At 39.5% G+C, this 23,895-nt stretch overlaps 1 protein-coding gene across 3 annotated transcripts in view; it reads left to right on the top strand.

Annotated features, from left to right (window-relative positions):
• Pibf1 (progesterone immunomodulatory binding factor 1) overlaps window positions 1-23,895 on the top strand; it is a 229,421-nt gene that overhangs the window by 128,264 nt on the left and 77,262 nt on the right. For all 3 annotated transcript variants that reach the window (XM_004651021.3, XM_045145518.1, XM_045145519.1), the window contains exon 13: window positions 10,798-10,888. In XM_004651021.3, the coding sequence (XP_004651078.2) occupies window positions 10,798-10,888 (91 nt within the window). The remainder of the gene's footprint in view (window positions 1-10,797; window positions 10,889-23,895) is intronic.

Raw genomic sequence — 23,895 nt, 5'->3', positions numbered from 1 at the left:
GAGCGCTTGCCTTACATGAATAATGTCCTGGATTTGAATTCCCAGCACTACGTAAAACTGGGCATGGTAGTGAATATTTCTTGTCCCAGCAGTTGGGAAATGGAAGCAGAAAGACTGGAAAGGTCAGAATCATCTTTAGGCATGTTATTGAATTGAAGACCCACCAGACAGATTGAGAGATCTTATCTTAAGAAGGAAAAGAGAAGTGAGGAGGAAAAGACTTAACTATATTAGATGTATGTTAGAAATGTATGTTAGATCGATAAGATATGTTAGATATTTATTAGAATTCTGCAACTGTAAGAAAAAAAATTAATTTAAAACCTGGGTAAGGATGTTATTCATTCCCTTGACAAAGAATGTGTCTGGCTAATAAACACTACAAAATATTAAACTTTATTCAAGAGAGAAATTCAGATTTAAAAGATACCTTATACACCCACCAGAAGGGCTAAAATTAGAAATACTGTCTATTCATATTTTTGGTTAGAATGTGGAACAACTAGCAGATTGTACAAAAATCACCAAATATCCTCTCCTATGACCCAGCAGCTCTATACCTGTTACTAATTCAAGAGAAAAGAGGATTTCATATTCATAGGTGCTGTGTTCATAATGGGCAAAACTTGGCAACAGCCCAGAAAAATGGTTAAACAAAGCATCATATGTCCACGTAGTAGATTGCTACTCAGTAGAAAGAAACGAACAGCTGGTTCACTCAACAACGTGGATTACTCTGAAAAACATTATGCCTGGTCCAAGAAAGCTCTCTTTTTTTAAAAAAAAAAGCTCATACTGTATGAGTTAATTTATATGAAGTTCTAGGATAGTTAAAATTCATCCATGATGAATTCACAATTGTGATGTTTCTGGATAAATGGTTATCACCAAGAATTAACCAGGAAAACAGACATGTAGGAATTTCTAGCATTTTGAATACTCAGTGTATCTTGATAAGATTTGTGTTATTCATGTGTGTGTTTGAGTGTGTGTGTATGTATGTATATCTATAAATTAAAACCTTTTTACATTTCAAAACCAATTGAGGGCTGGAGAGATGGCTTAGCAGTTAAGGTGTTTGCCTGCAAAGCCGAAGGACCCAGGTTCATTTCCCCAGTACCCACATAAAGCCAGATGTACAAAGTGGTGCATGCATCTGGAGTTTGTAGTGGCTAGAAACCCTAGCATTCCCATTCATTCTCTCTCTCTCTCCCCCCCCCATAAATAAAATTTTTTTAAAAAAATTGAATAGTAGCCCTTAGATATGTTCCTTTTATAATGTATAAATTTTAGTTTATTTTTTAAATTTATTTATTTATTTAAGAGAGAGAACTAGGCAGAGAGAGAGAGAGAGAGAGAGAGAATGGGCACACCAGGGCCTCCGGCCACTGCAAACGAACTCCAGATGCATGCGCCCCCTTGTGCATCTGGCTTATGTGGGTCCTAGAGAATCAAACCAAGGTCATTTGGCTTTGTAGGCAAATGCCTTAACCGCTAAGCCATCCCTCCAGCCCTAAATTTTATTTTATAAAAGCTAAATATCGATTCCCCAAGACCCACATTAGCCAGATACACAAGAGGGCACATGCATCTGGAGTTCGTTTGCAGTGGTTTCTCTCTCTCTCCCTCCTTCCTTCCCTCTTTCTCTGTCAAATAAATAAATAAATAAAAATAAAATATTTGTAAAAATAGTATTGATTATTACCTACATCATTCTTTCATCCCTCCCAGCTAATAACCCTGCCTGTAAAAGCTTACTCTGGTTCACCATGAAAAACAGGAACAAATAAAAAGGAAATCAGCTATAAATATCTTAAAAATGTTTACTACAGAAGTACTAATCAGCAGTTATGTCATTTAAAAAAAAGGGTTAGGAGATGGCTCACTCTAGGAAGTGATGGCTGTGCAGGTATGGCACCTGAGTTTGGATCCCCAGACCCCGTATGAAAGCTGTCCGCCTTGGCAGCCTTCTGTAATCACAGCATGCCTGTAGGGAAATGAGGTTGAGACCAGAGAATTTCCTAGGAGCACTTAGACCAGCTAGTCTGTCAAATAGAATGGTGAGCAATGAGAGACCTTGCCTCAAACGACATGAAAAGCAAGAAATGACACCCAAAAGTTGTCCTCTGACCTACACACACACACCTACACAGTTACTATATATACCCACACTCACCCACTTGAACATGCACGAAAACACATAACACACACACCAAAAATAAAAAGGGATTAATAATCTCAGACAACCCATTTGCCAGCAGAAGCACATTTCTTTGAAAATGTATCCTTGCTTAGATTTGTTTAATTTATATTGATAGTCATACACATGGTCAAGTTTCACTTATAGTGTACAGTATTTGGTTTTGCTTTAAATCGAAAGTATACATGAATGTAGATAACATGGGGTTTTTTTTGTTTGTTTGTTTGTTTTGGTCTGGTTTGGCTTTTCAAGGTAGCTCAGGCTGTCCTGGTATTCACTATGTAGTCTCAGGGTTGCCTTGAACTCACAGTGATCCTCCTATGTCTGCTTCCCCAGTGCTGAGATGAAAGGCATGCATCATCACACCTGGCTAGATAACATTTTTTATTTATTTTTCATTAACATTTTTTAAGTATAGTGAGACACTATGAGGTTTCAAATTCTTTTTTTGGTGTAGTTTTATTTATTTATTTGAGAATAACAGACAGAGAAACAGGCAGAGAGAGAGAGAGAGGGAAAGAGAGAGAGAGAATGGGCTCACCAGGGCCTCCAGCTACTGCAAACGAACTCCAGATGCATACACCACCTTGTGCATCTGGCTTACATGAGTCCTGGGGAATTAAACCTTGAACCAGGGTCCTTAGGCTTCACAGGCAAGCGCTTAACTGCTAAGCCATCTCTCCAGCCCATAAATAATGTTTTTTAAGATGAAAATAATAGTTACTTGGAGATAATGCTATAAGCATAATTTTGCATATCTCCAGCTGCTTTAATGCAAGTGAGTACAACTAATTTTTATGGCCTTTAATGAAAAAACTTTTATACAAATGTGCAGTAAGTTGCCACAGCATTTAAAGTTTTTGCTGTAACTTTTCCTCAGATAACTATTTAATTGCCTACTTTCACTATATCAAGTTAAAACAAACAAGGTGATGTAGAAGAGTAATGATATATGTTTAGTACCAGCAGTCAGGAGATAGAGGCAAGAAGTTCAAGGTCATGATCATCTGTCTATGAGTACAAGGCCATCTCGGCTACATGAGGACCCTGTCTCGAAAATTAAAATAAATGGGGCTGGAGGAATGGCGTAGTAGTTAAGGTACTTGCCTGTGAAGCCTACGGTCCCAGGTTTGATTCTTCAATACCCGTATAAATGTACAAGGTGGCACATGCATCTGGAGTTTGTTTGCTGTGGCTAGAGGCCCTGGCATGCCCATTCTTACTCATTCTCTCTGTCAAATAAATAAATAAAATATTTTCAATTAAAATAAAATAAGATAAAATCTTTCCCAATTAAAAAAGTCATTTCTTGGGCTGAGTGCAATGATGCAGGTAATGCCAGCACTTGGGAGATGAAAACAGGAAGACAGGAATTCAAGGTCACCCTTGACTATACAATGAATTTGTGGGAAGTCTGATTACATGAGACCCTGTCTCAAAAACAATAAAACAAGTTATTTCTTTCATCAAGAAGAGAATTAGGGCTGGAGGGATGGGTTAGCAGTTAAGGTGTTTGCCTGCAAAGTCGAAGGACCCGGTTTGATTCCCCAGAACCCACATTAGCCAGATGCACAACAACATTAGCCAGGGGCACGCACGTCTGGAGTGCGTTTGCAGTGGCCAGAGGCCCTGGCACACCCATTCCCTCTCTCTCCCTTTCTCTGTCAAACAAATAAAAATATACTTTAAAAACAAAGCAGGGACTTCCGGTTAAGATGGTGGCGTAGGTACCACGCCAAAGCAGCCTAGGGGGGAAAAAGACCAAAAAAACTCAGCAAAATACACACTTTTACTAAAAAGTGAGGTGTATAGGAAATTGAGGTGGCAGTGGAGAAGTAGAAGAGTTCCAGAGCATCCAGAGCCTGCACAGGCGGGAACAGCGGCTCCGGGGCGGCTCGGCCACCCGCCGCAGCCGCGGAGCGGCAGAAAGCCGCCGGATTCTCGGCTTGAGCCACAGGACAAGCCAGGTGCGGGATTTTCCCCTCACACCGCGCTCTCCGCAACTCGGGAAACGTGAGGGGAGAGCGGCAGCGAGCAACGGAGGGAAGAGCAGACCGCGAGGTAGAAGCACACGTGGAACAGCGATACAACCAGAGCAGCCGCAGCTCCCTCCCCTCCCCCACCGCCTGAACCCAGCTCCAGCGAACACAGCAGCGGCCCGGGACCGGCCACGCCAACTTGGGCTGACAGCAGGACCCAAGCAGGAGCAGAGTTCGGCAGCAACTTCAGCGGCTCCAGCACCGGTACCAGTGGCCCCAGCAGCACCGGACCCAGGAGCGGCAGCGGCAGCAGATCCCGCAGCAGCGGCTTCGGGGTGAGCAGCGGCGGTGGACACGGCAGCGGCAGCTTCAGCAGCAGTGGTGGCTCCGGTGGTGGCAGCTACAACAGCAGCAGAGGCAGCAGAAGTGGCTCAGTTTGCCCCGTAGGAAAAGCAAGTGCCCAGCTCCAGAAATCAGAACAGCAGCCCGACGACCCAGGCAGCAACTTGACTGAGACCACAATCACCCAAGGTAACTGGGATTGCACCAGGGAAGGGTCTCACTTGGTCACAAGCTGACTTGGATACCTCAACAGACCAGAAATCTAAACCTCTTTGTTGATAGAGGATCTGGTCATTATAATAACTACTCTTGCATACATACTCGGGGCTGTTTTTGATTGAATATGTACAGTGTTTAGTTAAATTTTAGAATCTACCAGTATTTTATTCCACTCAGCCTGCTTGAATACTCCTATAGCAGGGAAACTCAACCCCTAAGAACATCTTTGTAGATACTCTGAGAGTCTTAAGAGCCACACCTAATACCTTAAGGTCCTACCCTGAAAATATATTACATCAAATCAATTGATACAGCTAAGAATACACAGCTAGCTAGAAAATCCAAGCATTAACTTAATCCAAGATGCAAAAATATATACATTATAACACAAGAAACACTAAAAAGCAAGACGATATAAATCCACCTAAAAGTATTAATGCATCAGAAATGTCCTCCCGTGAGAAAGAGTTAGAGGAAATGCCTGAGAAAGAGTTCAAAAGAATAATTATAAATATGTTCAAAGAGGTCAAAGAACACATGAAAACAATCAAAGAAGAAATCAAAGAGGAAATCAAAGAGGAAATCAAAGGAATCAAAGAAGAGGCAGGACACCAATTTAATGAAATAAAGAAGGCAATACAAGACATAAATAGGGAAATAGAAATAATAAAGAAAAACCAGTCAGAATTACTAGCAATGAAGAACACAGTTAATGAAATAAAAAACTCTGTAGAAAATCTCACCAGTAGGATGGATGAGGGAGAGGACAGAATATCTAAGCTAGAAGATCAGGTGGCAGACCTAATGCAGTCCAACAAAGAGAAAGACAAACTTATAGAAAAGTATGAGTGGGAATTTCAAGATATTCGGGACACTATGAAAAGATCCAATATAAGAATTCAGGGCATAGTAGAAGGAGAAGAACTCCACTCCAGAGGCATAGTAGGCATCTTCAACAAAATCATAGAGGAAAATTTTCCCCAAATTGGGAAAGAGGTGCCAATACAGATACAGGAAGCCTTTAGAACCCCAGCCAGACAAAACCCAGAAAGAAACTCTCCTCGCCACATTATACTCAAACTTCCAAACACACAAACCAAAGAAAAAATATTGAAAGCAGTTAGAGAGAAAAATCAAGTTACCTACAAAAGCAAGCCCATCAGGATTACAGCAGATTATTCAACACAAACTTTTAAAGCCAGAAGGGCTTGGAGTGATATATTCCAAGTTCTGAAAGATAACAACTGTCAACCAAGGTTACTTTATCCTGCAAAGTTATCCATCCAAATAGATGGAGAAATAAAGACATTCCATGACAAAAGCAGGTTAAAGGAGTATCTGAAGACAAAACCAGCTCTACAGAAAATACTTGATAGAATCCTCCATGCTGAACAAAAGGAAAAGCACACATATAAGGAACCTAGAAAAAACCAGCTATACTCAAATACCAGTTAACAGAAGAGAGCACAGGTAGAACAAGTAACACACACACACACACACACAAATGGCAAACATAAATACACACCTGTCAATAATATCTCTTAATATCAACGGTCTCAATGCCCCAACGAAAAGACATAGATTTGCAGACTGGGTTAAAAAGCAGGATCCTACAATTTGTTGTCTCCAAGAAACTCACCTTTCTACAAAGGATAGACATTATCTTAGGGTGAAAGGATGGAAGACGGTGTTTCAAGCAAATGGGCCTAGAAAACAAGCAGAGGTTGCTATCCTAATATCAGACAGGGTAGACTTTAGTCCGACGTTAGTCAAAAAAGATAAGGAAGGTCACTTTATATTGATTAAGGGCACACTCCAACAGGAGGACATTACAATCCTAAACATATATGCACCTAACATGGGGGCTCCCAAATTCGTCAAACAAACACTATTAGAACTAAGGTCACAGATAACACCAAACACGGTGGTGGTGGGTGACTTTAACACCCCACTCTCATCAATTGACAGGTCATCCAGGGAAAGAATAAACAGAGAGGCATCTGGACTAAATGAGGTCATAGAAGGAATGGACCTAACAGATATATACAGGACATTTCATCCAAAGGCTGCAAAATATACATTCTTTTCAGCAGCACATGGAACATTCTCTAAAATAGACCATATATTAGGACACAAAGCAAATCTTAACAAATTCAGGAAGATTGAAATAATTCCTTGCATTCTATCTGACCACAATGGAATTAAACTACAAATCAGTAGCAAGAAAGGCTATAGAGCATACACAAAATCATGGAAACTAAACAATACACTACTAAATGATGAGTGGGTCAATGAAGAAATCAAAAAGGAAATCAAAAAATTTATAGAGTCAAATGATAATGAGAACACAACATACCAAAATCTCTGGGACACAATGAAGGCAGTTCTAAGAGGTAAATTTATAGCCTTAAGTGCCTATATTAAGAAATTAGAAAGGTCGCAAGTAAACGACCTAATGCTTCGCCTTAAAGCCTTGGAAAAAGAAGAACAAGGCAAACCAAAAAGTAGTAGACGGGAAGAAATAATAAAGATTAGGGCAGAAATTAATGAAATAGAAACAAAAAGAACAATCCAAAGAATTAATGAAACAAAGAGTTGGTTCTTTGAAAGGATAAACAAGATTGATTAACCCTTAGCAAATCTGACCAAAAGAAAGAGAGAAGAGACACAAATTAATAAAATCAGAGATGAACAAGGTAACATCACAACAGATTCCAGAGAAATTCAAAAAATTATAGGGACATACTATAAAAGCATATACTCCACAAAGTATGAAAATCTGAAAGAAATGGATGATTTCCTTGATCTATATGTCCTACCTAAATTAAATCAAAATGAGATTAAACACTTAAATAGACCTATAACAAACATGGAGATCCGAGCAGTTATCAATAATCTCCCAACTAAAAAAAGCCCAGGCCCGGATGGATTCACTGCTGAATTTTACCAGACTTTTAAGGAAGAGCTAACACCATTGCTTCTTAAGCTTTTCCAGGAAATAGAAAATGAAGGAATCCTACCAAACTCCTTCTATGAGGCCAGCATCACCCTGATACCAAAACCAGGCAAAGATAGAACAAAAAAAGAAAATTACAGACCAATCTCCCTCATGAACATAGATGCAAAAATTCTCAACAAAATATTGGCAATCAGAATACAAGAGTATATCAAAAAGATCATTCACCCTGACCAAGTAGGCTTTATCCCAGAGATGCAGGGATGGTTCAACATACGCAAATCTATAAATGTAATACATTACATAAATGGGTTGAAGGACAAAAATCACATGATCATCTCATTAGATGCAGAGAAAGCATTTGACAAAATCCAACATCCCTTCATGATAAAAGTCCTACAGAGACTGGGAATAGAAGGAACATATCTCAATATAATAAAGGCTATTTATGACAAGCCTACAGCCAACATATTACTAAATGGGGAAAAACTGAAAGCTTTTCCACTAAAATCAGGAACAAGACAAGGGTGTCCACTGTCTCCACTTCTATTTAATATAGTTTTGGAAGTCTTAGCCATAGCAATAAGGCAAGAGACACACATAAAAGGGATACAAATTGGAAAGGAAGAAATCAAGTTATCATTATTTGCAGATGACATGATTCTATACATAAAGGACCCTAAAGAGTCTACTAGCAAGCTGTTAGAGCTGATCAAAACCTACAGCAATGTAGCAGGATACAAAATAAATACACAGAAATCAGTAGCCTTCGTATATGCTAACAACAAACACACAGAGGATGAAATCAGAGAATCACTCCCATTCACAATTGCATCAAAAAAAAAAAAAAATACCTTGGAATAAACCTAACCAAGGAAGTAAAGAATCTATACAATGAGAACTTTAAAACACTCAAGCGAGAAATTGCAGAAGACACTAGAAAGTGGAGAAACATCCCTTGTTCCTGGCTTGGAAGAATCAATATCGTGAAAATGGCAATCTTACCTAAAGCAATCTACACATTTAATGCAATCCCTATCAAAATTCCAAAGGCTTTCTTCATGGAAATAGAAAAAACAATCCAAAAATTCATTTGGAATCACAAAAAACCTCGAATATCTAAAATAACACTGAGCAACAAAAAAGAGGCTGGTGGTATCACCATACCTGATTTTAACCTATACTACAGAGCCATAGTAACAAAAACAGCATGGTACTGGCACAAAAACAGACATGTAGATCAGTGGAACAGAATAGAGGACCCAGATGTAAGCCCAAGTAGCTATAGCCACCTGATATTCGATAAAAACGCCAAAAATACTCATTGGAGAAGAGACAGCCTTTTCAGCAAATGGTGTTTTGAAAACTGGATAAATATCTGCAGAAGGATGAAAATAGATTCTTCTCTCTCGCCATGCACAAGAATTAAGTCCAAATGGATTAAAGACCTTAACATCAGACCGGAAACTTTGAAACTGCTAGAGGAAAAAGTAGGGGAAACCCTTCAACATATTGGTCTTGGCAAAGACTTTCTGAATACAACCCCAATTGCTCAGGCAATAAAACCACAGATTAACCACTGGGACCTAATGAAATTACAAAGATTTTGCACCGCAAAGGACACAGTGAAAAAAGCAAAGAGGCAACCTACAGAATGGGAAAAAATCTTCGCCAGCTATATATCTGATAGAGGATTAATATCTAGGATATACAAAGAACTCAAAAAGTTAACCAATAAGGAATCAAACAAGCCAATCAAAAAATGGGCTAAGGAGCTAAATAGAGAGTTCTCAAAGGAAGAAATACGAATGGCATATAAGCACCTAAAAAAATGTTCTACGTCACTAGTCATCAGGGAAATGCAGATTAAAACTACATTGAGATTCCATCTCACTCCTGTCAGATTGGCCACCATCATGAAAACAAATGATCATAAATGTTGGCGGGGATGTGGAAAAAAAGGAACCCTTCTGCACTGCTGGTGGGAATGCAATCTGGTCCAGCCATTGTGGAAAACTGTGTGGAGGTTCCTAAAGCAGCTAGAGATTGATCTACCATATGACCCAGCTATAGCACTCCTAGGCATATATCCAAAGGACTCATCTCATTTCCTTAGAAGTACATGCTCAACCATGTTTATTGCTGCTCAATTTATAATAGCTGGGAAATGGTACCAGCCTAGATGTCCCTCAACAGATGAGTGGATAATGAAGATGTGGTACATTTATACAATGGAGTTCTACTCAGCGGTAAAGAAAAATGAAGTTATGAAATTTGCAGAAAAATGGATGGACCTGGAAAGTATTATACTAAGTCAGGTAACCCAGGCCCAGAAAGCCAAGCGCCACATGTTCTCTCTCATATGGGGATCCTACCTACAGATGACTGGGCTTCTGTGTGAGAATGAAAATACTTAGTAGCAGAGGCCAGTAAGTTGAAAAGGAGACATAAAGGGTGGAGAAAGGAAGGGAGGAGGCTACTTAATAGGTTGATATTGTATATATGTAATTACAATGATTGTAATGGGGAGGTAATATGATGGAGAATGGAATTTCAAACGGGAAAGTGTGGGGGTGGGGTGGGAGGGAATTACCATGGGATATATTTTATAATCATGGAAAATGTTAATAAAAATTAAAAGAAAAAAAAACAAAGCAGACCACTTTCCACACCCATGTCAAGGGCTGGTGACCCCAAAACTAGGAGCTGAAAGAAAAAGAGCTTTAAGATTTTAGTACAGCATTTAAAATATAGAATTAATTGTTATGATCACTCATCATATTTTAAAATAATGCATTCCATGTTGAAAGTCATTGAATCCTTCAGATTAATGTATCTATGATATTATGCTCTGCAACAAGAAGCTTAAAACTTATATTATACAATTCAGTCCCTTCCCATCTTCTCAAAGTAGATCAACCCAGAAAGGTTATACTTGAAGACATAGGCTTGTACTTGCAGACGAGCTGTTGGTGATTGTGCATTAGCGTTTTCTTGCGCTTGTCCTTCCTACTTCATTATCATCACCTTCTACTTGCACTGCCCGCCATGCTTTGTGAGGAGAAAAGTTAGGTCATGTCACACATTTTAATATTTTTCAGTTGAAAATGAAGATGAGGCTGAGAGGATTCTTTATTCCTATGGCTATGGTGCTAATGTTCCCACAACAGCTAAAAGACGACTGAAGCAAAGGTAAATAAATATGTATATCACCTCCATCGCACTTATCTACTGAAGCCAAGTGTAATTACATAGTGCATTTGAATGTACTCAGTTGAATGATTTATTCCTAGTATTTATAAATATTAACTTGCTCACAAAATAAAACATGGCAATAATCATGCACTTCATGTATATTGAAGTGAATTTAATATATAATAGAAATGTACATTAGAACATTCACAGAATTGGCAAAGGCACTATAAATCAGGAAGCCACCAATGACAGGCCCAAAATATAGCTTTTTTAAGAATGTCAAATCCTACCATCCATCAGATTTAACATATAAGTTTTGCTCACGTGGAAGGTGATATTAGCACTTCCAGTGCAAGCCTACATACCAGGCTTTTTTGGCGGGTACTGACCTGGTGTAATCCCAGTTACCTTTTGGGATAGTTTAGGTCTCAGTTATGCTGTGCTCCTGCTTAGGTCTCTCTCTGTAGTGCTGTGGGCTCAGGTAGGCAGGCTGGTTCCGTGGGTCACTGCTCTGATTGCCTGTGTTGGGTGCTGTGTAAGTGAGTTCTCTTCCCCAGGTTTCTGGTGCTTGCTAACACTTGTACTGGGAGTGGGGGAAGGGGAAGCTGTGGATGGTAGCTGAAGTTCTCCCACTGGTCCTCTAGATCTTCTTCTTCACAAGCCCCTTTGCTTGCCCCTGCTGTCCTCCCCCTTAACATTTCTTGAGTTTGCCAGGTGGCTGGTATGAGTGGAAAATCCCCTCACCTGGCTTTTCCTGAGGCCTAGGCTGAGCCTGGTGGCTACAGCCATGCAGACCTGGTGCTGCTGCTGCTGCTGCTGCTGGAGCCACTTCTGTCTCTAGGTGCTCTGGGTTTCTCCCACTTCTCTGTTGTGGTTGATAATTTCTTATACACCTTCACTTTTTACTAGATGAATATATTTTGCTAGGGTTTTTGCTTTTTCTCCCTGAGGCTGCTTTGGTGTGGTTCCTATTCTGCCATCTTAACTGGATGTTCACATAAAGGAGTTTTAAACACTTTTAGCCTTTGGTAGTTTTAGCTGTGGGCCACTAGACTTTGGCAACAGAGCTGATATATACTTCTAAGCCTCGTGGTTTTTCTTCAGACACAATAGGAAAAAACTGGATTTAATGTTTGAACTTCAGAAACCTAATAAAGATTCTTAGGAAGTTTCAGAATGCCATAATTTCTTAATATAGGCATTTAAAGCCATTAATTGCCCTCTTACATCTGCCTTCATTGTTTCCCAAAGGTTTTGGTATATTGTGTTCTCATTGCCATTTGATTCTATGATTTTTTTAAATTTCTTTCTTGATTTCTTCATTTACTCATTCATCATTTAGTAGTGTATTGTTTAGTTTCCATGATTTTGTGTATGCTGTATATCATTTCTATTTTTTGTATTTGTTTTTTTAATCCCACTGTGATGAGATAGAGTACAAGGAATTATTTCAGTTTTCCTGTATTAAGATTTGTTTTGTGTCCTAATAATGTATGATCTGTTTTACAGAAACTTCCATGTGCTGCTGAAGAGCATGTGCATTCTACAGCATTTGGATGAAATGTTTTGTAGATATCTGTTAGGTCCATTTGTTCTATGACCACATTTAATCCAGGTTCATCTCTTAGTTTTTGCTCAGATGACTTGTCAGTTGATGAGAGTAGGGTATTGAAGTCACCCACTACAACTGTGTTTGGTGTTATCTGTGACCTTAATTCTATTAGTGTTTGTTTGATGAAATTGGATGTTTAGAATTGTAATGTCCTCCTGTTGAAGTGTTCCTTTAATCAACAAAAATCAACAAAAAGTGACCTTTCTTATCTCTCCTAACTAATTCTCGTTTGAAGTCTACACTGTCAAATAGTAGGATAGCAATACCTGCTTTTTTTCCTAGGCTCATTTGCTTGGAATGCCATTTTCAACCTTTCACACTAAAATAGTGTCTGTCTTTAATGGAAAGGTGAATTTCTTGGAGGCAACAAATGGAAGGATCCTCTTTTTTTAACCCAGTCTGAAAACCGGTGTCTTTTGGTTGGGACATTGAGGCTGTTGATATTAAAAGTTATTATTGAGGACTGGAGAGATGACCTAACAGTTAAAGTGCTTGCCTGCAAAGCCAAAGGAACCTGGTTTAATTCTCTGGTACCCACATAAGCCAGATGCACAAGGTGGTTGGTGCATGCATCTGGAGTTTGTTTGCAGTGGCTCGAAGCCCTGGCATACCCATACACACACACACACACACACACACACACTCTCTCTCTCTCTCTCTCTCTCTCAAAAATAAATAAATAAATAAAATAAATATTTAACAAAAGGAATTGTTATTGAAAGGTGTGTATTTATTCTTGCCATTCTTCTTGTTTTGTAGTTTTTCTGGTTTTTCCTTTACTCTCTTGTATTAACTATTATTTGAGTATTGTTTATTTTTTCCTGTTTCCTTGTGTGTGCACTTTTCTTTCTCTTCAGCATGGAGGATTGTTTCAAGTATTTTCTGTAGAGCTGGTTTATTGTTCATATATTCCTTTAGGTTTTTTTTTTTTTTTTTTTGTGGAATGACCTTATTTCTCCATCAATTTGGATGGATAGCTTTACTGTATAAAGTAATCTTGGTTGACAGTTGTTATCTTTCAGAACTTCATTCCAAGCTCTCCTGGCTTTTAATATTTGTATTGAGTAATCTGCTATTATCCTGATGGGCTTGCTTTTATATGTAACTTGATTTTTCTGTCTAAGTGCTTTCATTATTTTCTTTGGTTTGTGTGTTTTATAGTCTAATTACAATATGGTGGTGAGTGGTTCTTTCCTGATTTTGTCTGTTTGGTATTCTAAAGGCTTCCTGCATCTGTATTGGCATCACGTTCCTTATTTCAGGGAAATTTTCTTTTATTATTTTGTTGAAAATACCTATTATCCCTTTGGAGTGAACTTCTACTATGCCCTGAAGTCTTATGGTTGATCTCCTCATAGTATTCCTTATGTCTTGAAATTCCCATTCATGCCTTCCTATTAGTTTGTCTTCTCTTTGTTGGACTATATTAGATATGCCATGTGGTCTTCCACTTTAGATAATTCTGTCCTCTCCTTGATCTACTCTACTGGTTAGACTTTCTACAGAGTTTTCTATTTGACATTCCTAGTATTTCTGATTGTCCTTCAATATTTTTATTTCCTTACTCAATGTCTTGTACTGATGTTCCTTATTTCATTAAGTTGGTTTCCTGTGTTCACTTGCAATTCCTTCAGGAGTTTGTTTTCTTCTTTGATTCCTTGATTTCTTCTTTGATATTTTTTTAGCATAATCATGTTTTTGAAATCTTTTTCAGGCATAACATCTAAAACAGTCTCATTCCAGATAGATTTATAATTTTTGTTGGAGTTGTAATTTTTTGATTTTTGGGATTCTTATAATGTAGATACTTTTGCATGTTGAGTTAATTTGATGCTTGGTTTTTCTAGTTATCTGCATTGTTCTTAGCCTTGTAAATTCGACTTTATATATGTTCAGAGTTGGAGTTTATGCTGCCAGGTGTAGCTCTTATACTCCCAGAGTAACAGCAGAAGTGACCCTAGGTATTGAATTTGCCTGCTATTCAATTATTCTAGTAGGCTGGGTAGAGCAATTTGCTGGCAAATTCTAAAATTCAATTGAGCAATATACACATTCAGTCAAAACCATCACATAGCATTTATGCAAGAATATGAATGAAAACAAACAATCTAATAAAGCCAAAATCCCTAAGGGTGTATGTTGCCCCACACCCCTAAATCTGACATCTGGGAGGCTTAGATTTCTGGTCTGAAATGGGTTCCAGGTCAGCCTGGGTATGATTCAAACCCTGCCTCCAAAAGTGACAGAAGAAAAAGGCAAAAACCCTATAAATCAGGAAACATCAAAGAAAACAGTAGTCAACACCAAAATACAGCCTATTTGAAAATGGTAAAGCCAACCAAGAATAAATATATCAATCAAATCTAACACATAACCTGCCCTAACATGGAAGGTGAAATTAGCCCTTCCAGCACAGGCCTCTGTACGTGGCTTTGTGTAAGTAGGTCCTGTTACCTTTTGGAGTTGCTTTCAATCTCACCAGTGCTGAGTTTCTAATTCAGTCCCTCTGTTGTGCTGTGGATTTGGTTAGGCTGCATGGGTTGCTGGATCTGGTGTTCTGACCAGATGTGCTGGGTGCTGTGTGAATGGGTGGCAGGTTGTATGAGTTCTGCAGTGGTTCATGGCACTAGCAGTTGGGGGATAGAAGGTGGTGTAGGATGCCTGGAGTTGTGCTGGAGCTGCTCAGCTGGTCCCATTGTAATCAGCAGCTGCTCAGCTGGTCCCTGCTGTCTTCTTCAGGTTTCTTGACTTTGCAAGGAGGTTGGTGTGAGTGGGAAATCCCTTCAACTGGCTTCTGCTCCTGCAGCTCTGCACTGGCTGGGCAGGCGTGCAGATTGGAGCTGCCGGTTCCTCAGCAGGATTCTGGCCAGTTTCCTGCTTGCTAGATCAGAGTCTCTCCTACTTCTCTGCTTAATCAACTTTACTTTTTGGTAGAAGGGTATATTTTGCTGCTGTTCTCCTTATTTATCTCCCTAGGTTCCTTTGGCATGCTGTCATCTTACCCAGAAATCCTGGGTTCAAGACCTTTTTTTACTTACACTGACAGTCTCCAGGTAAATACCCAGTGCACCTTTATCATAATCCCCTCCCACCATCTTCTTTTTTCTCCCCCTTCTACTTCCCTTCCACTGAGCCTCTTCTTTCCAACTAATCCATTTTCTATTTTCTTACCTTCATTTTTTGCCCTAACATTAAATAGATCTTGTGCAGGTAATGACTGCTGCTGTGAGGTCACAAATGCAACATCTGCTTTCTGTCTGGAAGATAGTATTCCAAAGTCCTCCCCATATTTTGGTTCTGACATTCTTTCTTCACCTCTTCTGCAATGATCCCTGCGCTTTGGAGGATGTGATAAGCATGTCTCATTTAGTGCTGAACACTCCACTGTCACTTCTTCTCAGCACTTTGATGAGCTTTGCGTCTCCCCAGTGGTCATCACCACCTGAGAAGAGAGCTTCTCTGATCAAATGTGAGAGTGGCATTAATATATGGGCATAAGTAAACATATTTATATTTTGGTGGGCATTAATATATCCATTTGGCCAAACATTAGTAGCATACCCCTAGGGCTTATGACCTTAGCCATTCGCATTTAACCAGGTTTTCAGTATTAGGCATAAATTCCCTCTCATGGAGTGGGCCTCAAGTCTGATCAGAGTTGGTTTCCCCCTTATCAAACATGCCACCATTATATCAGTTGCCACATTTGCCTGGCTGGGCAGCCATATACCTTGAATGTCCACTGCTAGTTAAAACTTTGATGACTCTGCTACCCCAGCAGCCTACATAGCTCTTTCTAGTACTGTGATAGCTAATCCACAGAAAGAGACTTCCAGCTGAACTCCAGCTTGATTTTTTCAGTGTCCTGCAGCTGGTTCAGTAGTAGTGTCTTACCATCTCGATCATTGTGCAGTAAAGTGGCTTAGAAATAGTCTGTACTCTTTGGGGGGGGGAATCAGGTGCCTCCCTGACTAACAGCTTACTAGGAGGTATCCCACCTCTAGCACCAAAATTTTTCTCTAACAATATATGACTTATGGGCACAGCATTATCTATGTACCCCCACAGGTACACTAGTTCTATTTTTCAACATAGTTTTGAGCTCACAATGAAACAGGACTCCTTATGGTTTATTCATGACCTCCTTAATTAATATTCTCTTACTCCTTCTCCATCCCTCTGCTCTGACCTCACACGATTTCACCTACCCCCCAGTGTCCTGCCCCTCTATTTAAATAACTACTATCTCTCCCCTTAAAACCTCCCCTCTCCTCCCTCCCTCCTAGCCCCTTTCTAGCTTCCTGACCTCTACTACTAACTATCACTCCAATTCACATACAAATATGGACATTTGAAACTAGGATCCACATGTGGGAGAAAAAATGTGGCATTTGATGTTCTGATTCTGGGTTACCTCAGTATAATCTTTTCCAGATCCATCCATTTCTTGCAAGTTGCTTTGAGTCCAGTGTTGCTTAGGGAAAACTGGAAATTTCATGGGTAAGAGACTTCTGTGTCAGTGGGAAATGATAGGTAAAATACTCAAAATTGAATTCTAATGTGAAAATTCCGTTTTCTAATTTTAACACCTGAATTATTAGAAAAATCTTAGTTGCAGGCAGAAAGAATTTTGTTGTGTAAGCTTGTTTTCTGTAGCCCCATTTGTTGAGTTCTGTAGAAATTAAAAGGGATTTTTAAAGAATTTCCAAAAAATAGAAGTTGGCATTTTGAGACTTAAATATTGAAAGAACCTCAAGTGATTCATATTCTAAATGATCTTAACTGTTCAGCTATTTCTGAAGAGTCTACCACTGATCTATCTGTGTGCCTTGAACAAGTCCTAATGTGTATGCTATTAATACCCTGACCAGCTGGTGCCAGGCATTCTCCTCATGGTGAGCCAGAGAGTTATTTTGAGGAAGTACTTCTCAGGTCATCTAAACTGAGGGAAGAGATCACAAATCTTCTTGTTCAACAATGACATGAAAATGTCCCTACACCACTCATCTAACAATGGTGTGAATATGTTCTATACCCGCTCATCCAACAATGACATGAATATGTTCTACACTCACCCAACAGTGACATGAATATGTCCTACACCCGCTCACCCAACAGTGACATGAATGTGTCCCTACACCCACTCACCCAACAGTGATGTGAATGTGTCCCTACACCCGCTCACCCAACAGTGACGTGAATGTGTCCCTACATCTGCTCATTCAACAGTGACGTGAATATGTTCCTACACCTACTCATTCCACTATGGCAAGTCTGTGTTCCTACCCCATTCACTCAACAACGATCTATGTAAGTTCTTACAACCTTTCATTTAGCAGTTCTTATTGAGTGCCTACTGTGGTGGTTTGATTCAGGTGTTCCCCATAAACTTAGGTGTTCTGAATGCTAGATTCCCCACTGATGGAGATTTGGGAATCAATACTTCCTGGAAGGAGTGTATTGTTGGGGTGGGGCACTTGTGGGTGTTATAGCCAGGTCCCCCTTGCCAGTGTTTGGCACACTCCCCTGTTGCAATTTTCCACCTTATGTTGGCCATGGGTGATGTCCTACCTCTGCTCATGCTGTCATTTTCCCTGCCATCGTGGAACTTTCCCTTGAGCCTATAAGCCAAAATAAACCTCTTTTTTTTCCCACAAACTGTTCTTGGTTGGGTGATTTCTACCAGCAGTGAAAAACTGGCTATAACAGTAAAGTGGTACCAAGGAGTAGGATTGCTGCTAGACACTTGGCTATGGGGCTTTGGCCTTTTGAAGCTGGTTTTCAAGTGGAATGCAGAAAGACTTGAAACCTTGGTCTAAGAGATGCCTTGCAGTGCTGTAAGTACAGCTTGATGGATTAGCCTGGTCAGAGTTGGAAGTCCTGAATGCAGTTAAGAACTATGGACTGTGAGGTTTGGCTTATGTCGGTGAGAAAGAGCTTTCTTTGGACTGGGATAGCAGTTTGTGTGAAAAGCTTGCTGTTATGCCCATGTCCTGGGAAGTTGTGCAGGGTTGCTTTGCATAAAATTGAAATGGTGTGGGCAGAGGGATATGGCATAGGAAGAAAAATCTTTGGGTGAACTACTGCCCATTCAGCTGCAATTGGAGACCCAGTGGAGTTGTTGGGACCATGAGATGGCTGCTAAGAAAAGCGGCCGGTCCCAGATGACATTTTTCAAGACTGTGAGTAGCCTAGTTGGAGGGGCGGATTGGAATGCCAGAGACCTGTTGATGGTTAGAATTATCAAACTTGGAAATTTGTCACTAGCTAGAGTTGTTGGACTTGAAGCTACAGAGTTTAATGCTTTCCCTGGTTGTTTTAAATCTTGTATTGGTTGAATACTTCTTTGCTATGCCCAGTGTCATCTTTTGCAGTGTGAATGTTTATTCTGTGCCATTATGGATTGGGAGGGGTGGATTTTTTGGTATTATGGCTCAGTTAAAAGATTGTGGATTGTGGGGATGTTTGAACATCATTAAGATTGATAAAAATAATGGGACTTTTAAATATGGACTGAATATATTGCATTTTATATCATGGATGGTTAACAGTTTAAGGGGACCAGGGGCAGAATGTGGTGGTTTGATGCAGGTGTCCCCCATAAACTTAGGTGTTCTGAATGCTAGGTTCCTAGCTGATGGAGATTTGGGAATTAATGCTTCCTAGAGGGAGTGTATTGTTGGGGGAGGGCTTATGGGTATTATAGCCAGTTTCCCCTTGCCAGTATTTGGCACATTCCCCTGTTGCTATTGTCTACCTTATGTTGGTCAGGGGGTGATATCCACCCTCTGCTCATCCAGTTGTTTTTTCCTGCCATCATGGAGCTTCCCTTTGAGCCTGTAAGCCAAAATAAACCTCTTTTTCCCACAAGCTGCTCTTGGTTAGGTGATTTCTACTAGCAATGCAAACCTGACTGCAAAACCTACTATATGCACAATTTGAATAGTAAGTGGCATATAACATCCCAGTTTAGGTTCTGATGTATTTCTGAAGTGGGAAAAGCCCATGTTTGGTTTCTTAAGGGATGTATATGGAGAAGGCAGTTACTTTGTGTGCTCTTAAATTTATTCAAGACACAAGCTGTATAGCCTTTGAGCAAATCTACTTACTAGTCTTTCACAATGGAAATTCAAGTAATGGAAATATAATTTTATTTATATAATAACTCAAAACAGTAAACACTGCTTGTGTGCTGAAAAGTCCATTATATATCAGCCTATACAACAGTATATTAAAATTTCAAAGGAAATGATTTCTCAACTATTATATAATATCTTCTGTTCATACTAAATTTGATTTAAGATCTCATATATTTCATATATTCAACAGTTAAGATTAGATATTTTAGGTGACAGTTGGATGGAGATTTCTGATTACAAGTGTATCTTTATTTTCTAAAAAATTGGGAAAATTGCTGGTAATCCCATTATAAAAATAACTATTCAGAAATTTATTTTAGATAAGTATGTTCCCTTGCATATTTTGAATATTATGTGTTTTTTAGAAGTTTGGTTTTTAGCATTTTGTCTTGAATATTTGCTAATCAATAAATATTCATCAAAGAAGATCAAAATTGGTAACTGGGGTAGGGATGGTCCTTCTTGGGGCAGGCTCTAGGAAGGGCAGGAATGGAGAACAAAATATACTGACATGTGTGCAGGAAGCTGCTATGATGAAACCCATTACTTAGTATGTTAACCTTAAAAAATTAATTTTTAAAAAATAGCAAAAAAGTCATTTTAATGACCATCCAAAACTTTTATTTTTAGGACTTTTCTTCTTGAGCACCATGTTTCCATTAAGTAACAGGATAACCAATGAAAATCTAATAAATACTTCATGTTACCAAAGGAATATTATGAAACTAAATTGACAAAATGGATTTGAACTTCACTTCACAGTGCTTGACAATACATGCCAATTGCTTATATAAAGTCATAGGTTCTTAAAGTGAGAAAAAGTAGGGTTCTAAAACCTTTCACTATTCACAGTGTGCAACAATTTATTTGAAACAATTTTATTTTAAAATTTTAACTCATTATATTTGAGTTCTCTTGTAATATAAGAAGCATGGACATGAAATTAGAGATTTTTGTTGTTGGGTTGGTTGGTTTGGGTTTTTTGTTTTGTTTTATTTTGTTTTTTATGCAGGGTCTCCCTCTGTAGTCCAGACTGGCCTCAAACTCATGGACATCTTTCCACCTCAGCCTCCTGAATGCTGGGATTAAAGATGTGGACTACCATGCCCACCAAAATTAATTATGAGATTTCTTTCATATGAATTAATTTCAAAAGGCACTGTATTTCCTGTTACCTATAAGGTCGCATAAGTATTTCTGATTTGAATATTAACTCTAGGAGCTGGAGAGACGGCTTAGTGGTTAAGACACTTGCCTGCAAAGCCAAAGGACCTCAGTTGAACTCTCCAGAACCTATGTAAACCAGATGCATAAGGTGACACATTCATCTGGAGCTTGTGGCAGTGACTGGAGGCCCCATATTCATTCTCTCTCTCTGTCTCTCTCCTTCTACCCCCTCCCTCTCTTTTTTTCTCTCTCAAATGAATAAATAATTTAAAAATTAAAAAAATTTGACCCCCAAATATTATCGTGTATATGTTATTAAATCTACAGTAAAGTAACACACATTGTGTAGCTCATAGAGTCATGAACAATGCTTGCATTGAACCCTTCCTGGAACACAACTGTGGAAGGCAGAAGTGCTTCCACAAGTAAAGTAAAGTAAAATTTAATGGGCTGTTTTGACTTGACTAAGCTTGAAAATCTGAAGAAGTGTTTTTGTTTCAGGAGTGACTGTTTTGAAAATAGCAAACAAGATTTTCTGGCTAAGTGTTTTGGTTTTGCTGCCACACTAAATGGGTGACACCCAACAACTAACATGGTCATAGTGTGCCTGCTGATTTGAATTCATGGAGACTTACTTGAGTGTTTTTAAACCTTCCAAAGTGTAAGGTTTACTGCTTACTGTAGGCCCTTTGTTATCATTTCTACCTAGTTTTGAAAGAACTTTTAATTGAAACATTCACAATGTATTGAACTTTACAATAAAGCAAAAATATATCAGGGTAGATAACCTGGAATGTTTTTATGCCTACTGTCTTGGTTTGAATATAAAATGCTTACCATAGCATCATGTGTTTGATTACTTAATCTCTAGTTAGTTGGTGGCTTTTTTAGGGAAGATTTAGGAGGTAGAGCCTTGCTACAGGAAGTGTGTCACAGGAAGCAGGACTTGAGGGGTAACAGCTCAGTCCCACTGGCCTTCTGTACTTCTCCCTGCTCATGTGGCTGTCTGCTCCTGCCATGCTTTCCCACCATAATGAAACTTCTGCTCAAAACTGTAAGCCAAAATAAGCCCTTTACTTCCCTAAGCTGCTTCTGGTTATTAGGTATTTGGTCCCAGCACATTCATCTGGAGTTCATATGCAGTGGCTAGAAATGCTTGGGACGTCCATTCTCTCTGTGTCCCTCCCTCCCTCCCTCTCTCTCTTTCTCCCCTCTCTTTCCAACACATAAGTAAATATTTTTTTAAAAAAGAAAGAAACACCTAGCTGTGCAATTTTAATCTCAGCACTCAGGAGGCAGAGGTAGGAAAATTGCTGTGAGTTCAAGGTCAGCCTGGGACTACAAAGTGAGTTCCAGGTTAGCCCTGACTAGTGAGACCCTACCTTAAAAGAAAAAGAAAAGAAAAAAGAGAGAATGGTAACTCGGTGGTTAAAAGCACTTGGCACACATGAACAACTGGAGAACCCACAGAAGGCTGGACACAGTGTTGCACATATCTCTGAATCCCAATGCAGGGATGATGGTAAGAGGCTAAGGAGGCAATCCCAAACCTTACAGGCAGCTAGTTTGTTATTCACAGCAGCAAACAAGAAAGATCTTGTCTCAAGCAAGGTGGAAGTTGAGGACTGACACCTCAAGTTTGTCCTCTGAACTTCCTGCACATGCGTGCTGCAACTTCTAGACACCCATACATGCATGTACATAAACATAATAAATAAATTTTTCTACTGTAATAGTTTTATTCTTTAAAAAAAAAACCTTTTTTTTTTAGCTTTGTACTTAATGAATACAGTCAAGTTGGTATAATTGTTAGCCTCCTTCCTGTCCTCCCCCCTCCACCTGACTCCTCCTTGTTGGGGTATATGGGTCATGCATTGTGGGGTTAGCCATCAATTATGGGTAGGAGGCAATGTCTCTGTGTATCATGACCCGACATGTGACTCTGACATTCTTTCCACCCCCTCTTCCACAAATTTCCCTGAGCCATGTTGGGTTCATTTTAGGTCTGCTTCAGTGATGAGGCCTTGGGGAGCCTCTGTGTGTCTGGATATCTGATTTGGTAGGAATTGATTGTTCTCTGTGTCTATCTCCTTCACCTTTGTGCTGGTGGTACCAGGTTCACCAAGAAAACAGCATCCTTGCTTGTTTTGCCAATTATTCTTTATTTCAGCTGGGGCTCTTTTGAGGTATGATGGGATGGTTCTTGCCTTAGGATCTGCGTCCATCTAAAAAGTGAAGCAGAATCTCTGATAGAGAGTAAAGTTAGCACCAGATAAATGTGATAACCATTATTTTTTAGAGAGAATTTAATAGGTGTAGTTTGGTAATGGAGAGCAGGCTCATTTTTTAATCTGGTTCTGACTTATTTCCCAGCTCCAGCTATAGGTCCCGTTCTACTGAACAGATCAGTTAGCCAAATCAAGAGCAATTGGTTTCCAGCCATGGTTGTGTATCACTATTGCACTTGTGTGAGCATCATAACAGGTTATTTGCTGCTAAGTAGATTAGACCACAAGTTGCTTGGACAGATATTGGCCAGTTTCCCCCAGTCGCCCATGTAGCACCTTCTGGCACTAGACGTGCTGTCTGGGGACTGACTGTCTTCCAGCTTCCAGCCATATTGCTCCATGTTACATGTCAACTGTATATGGTGTCTTCAGTAGTAGAGTCTTACCACTAACCTTCGGTGGATCATCAATTACTCTAACAGAAATCCATCATTCTTTTAGGAAACCTTGTAGGTCTCTCTGATCAAAAGCTTGTTGTGGATAATAGCCACCTGCTGGTACTGGGAGTTACAGGTCAGTGCCCACGAAGAGAAGGAAGAAAAAGATAAGTAACATAGAAGAGTTAGAGAGAAGAGGGAGAGAGAGAGAGAGAAACAGTAGAAGATTAAGGTCAGTCTTCATCTTACCCTCTCCAGGGCCTTGTGACTCAGGTGTTCCCTCGAAGGGCCTGGTAAAGGTTCAACCATTTGGTCTGTATTTTAGGATGTAGAATTTTATGGTTCCATTGCCACTTGAGTCCAGATTTGTGTCCCCCACCCCCTTCCTTGCTCTACCCTCCCTCCCACCTACCCTGTTGTC

The sequence above is a fragment of the Jaculus jaculus genome, chromosome 3 (assembly GCF_020740685.1).
Source record: "Jaculus jaculus isolate mJacJac1 chromosome 3, mJacJac1.mat.Y.cur, whole genome shotgun sequence".
NCBI lineage: Eukaryota > Metazoa > Chordata > Mammalia > Rodentia > Dipodidae > Jaculus > Jaculus jaculus.
Note: the sequence above shows the minus strand (reverse complement) of the source record. Positions and strands in the feature narration are given on the sequence as shown.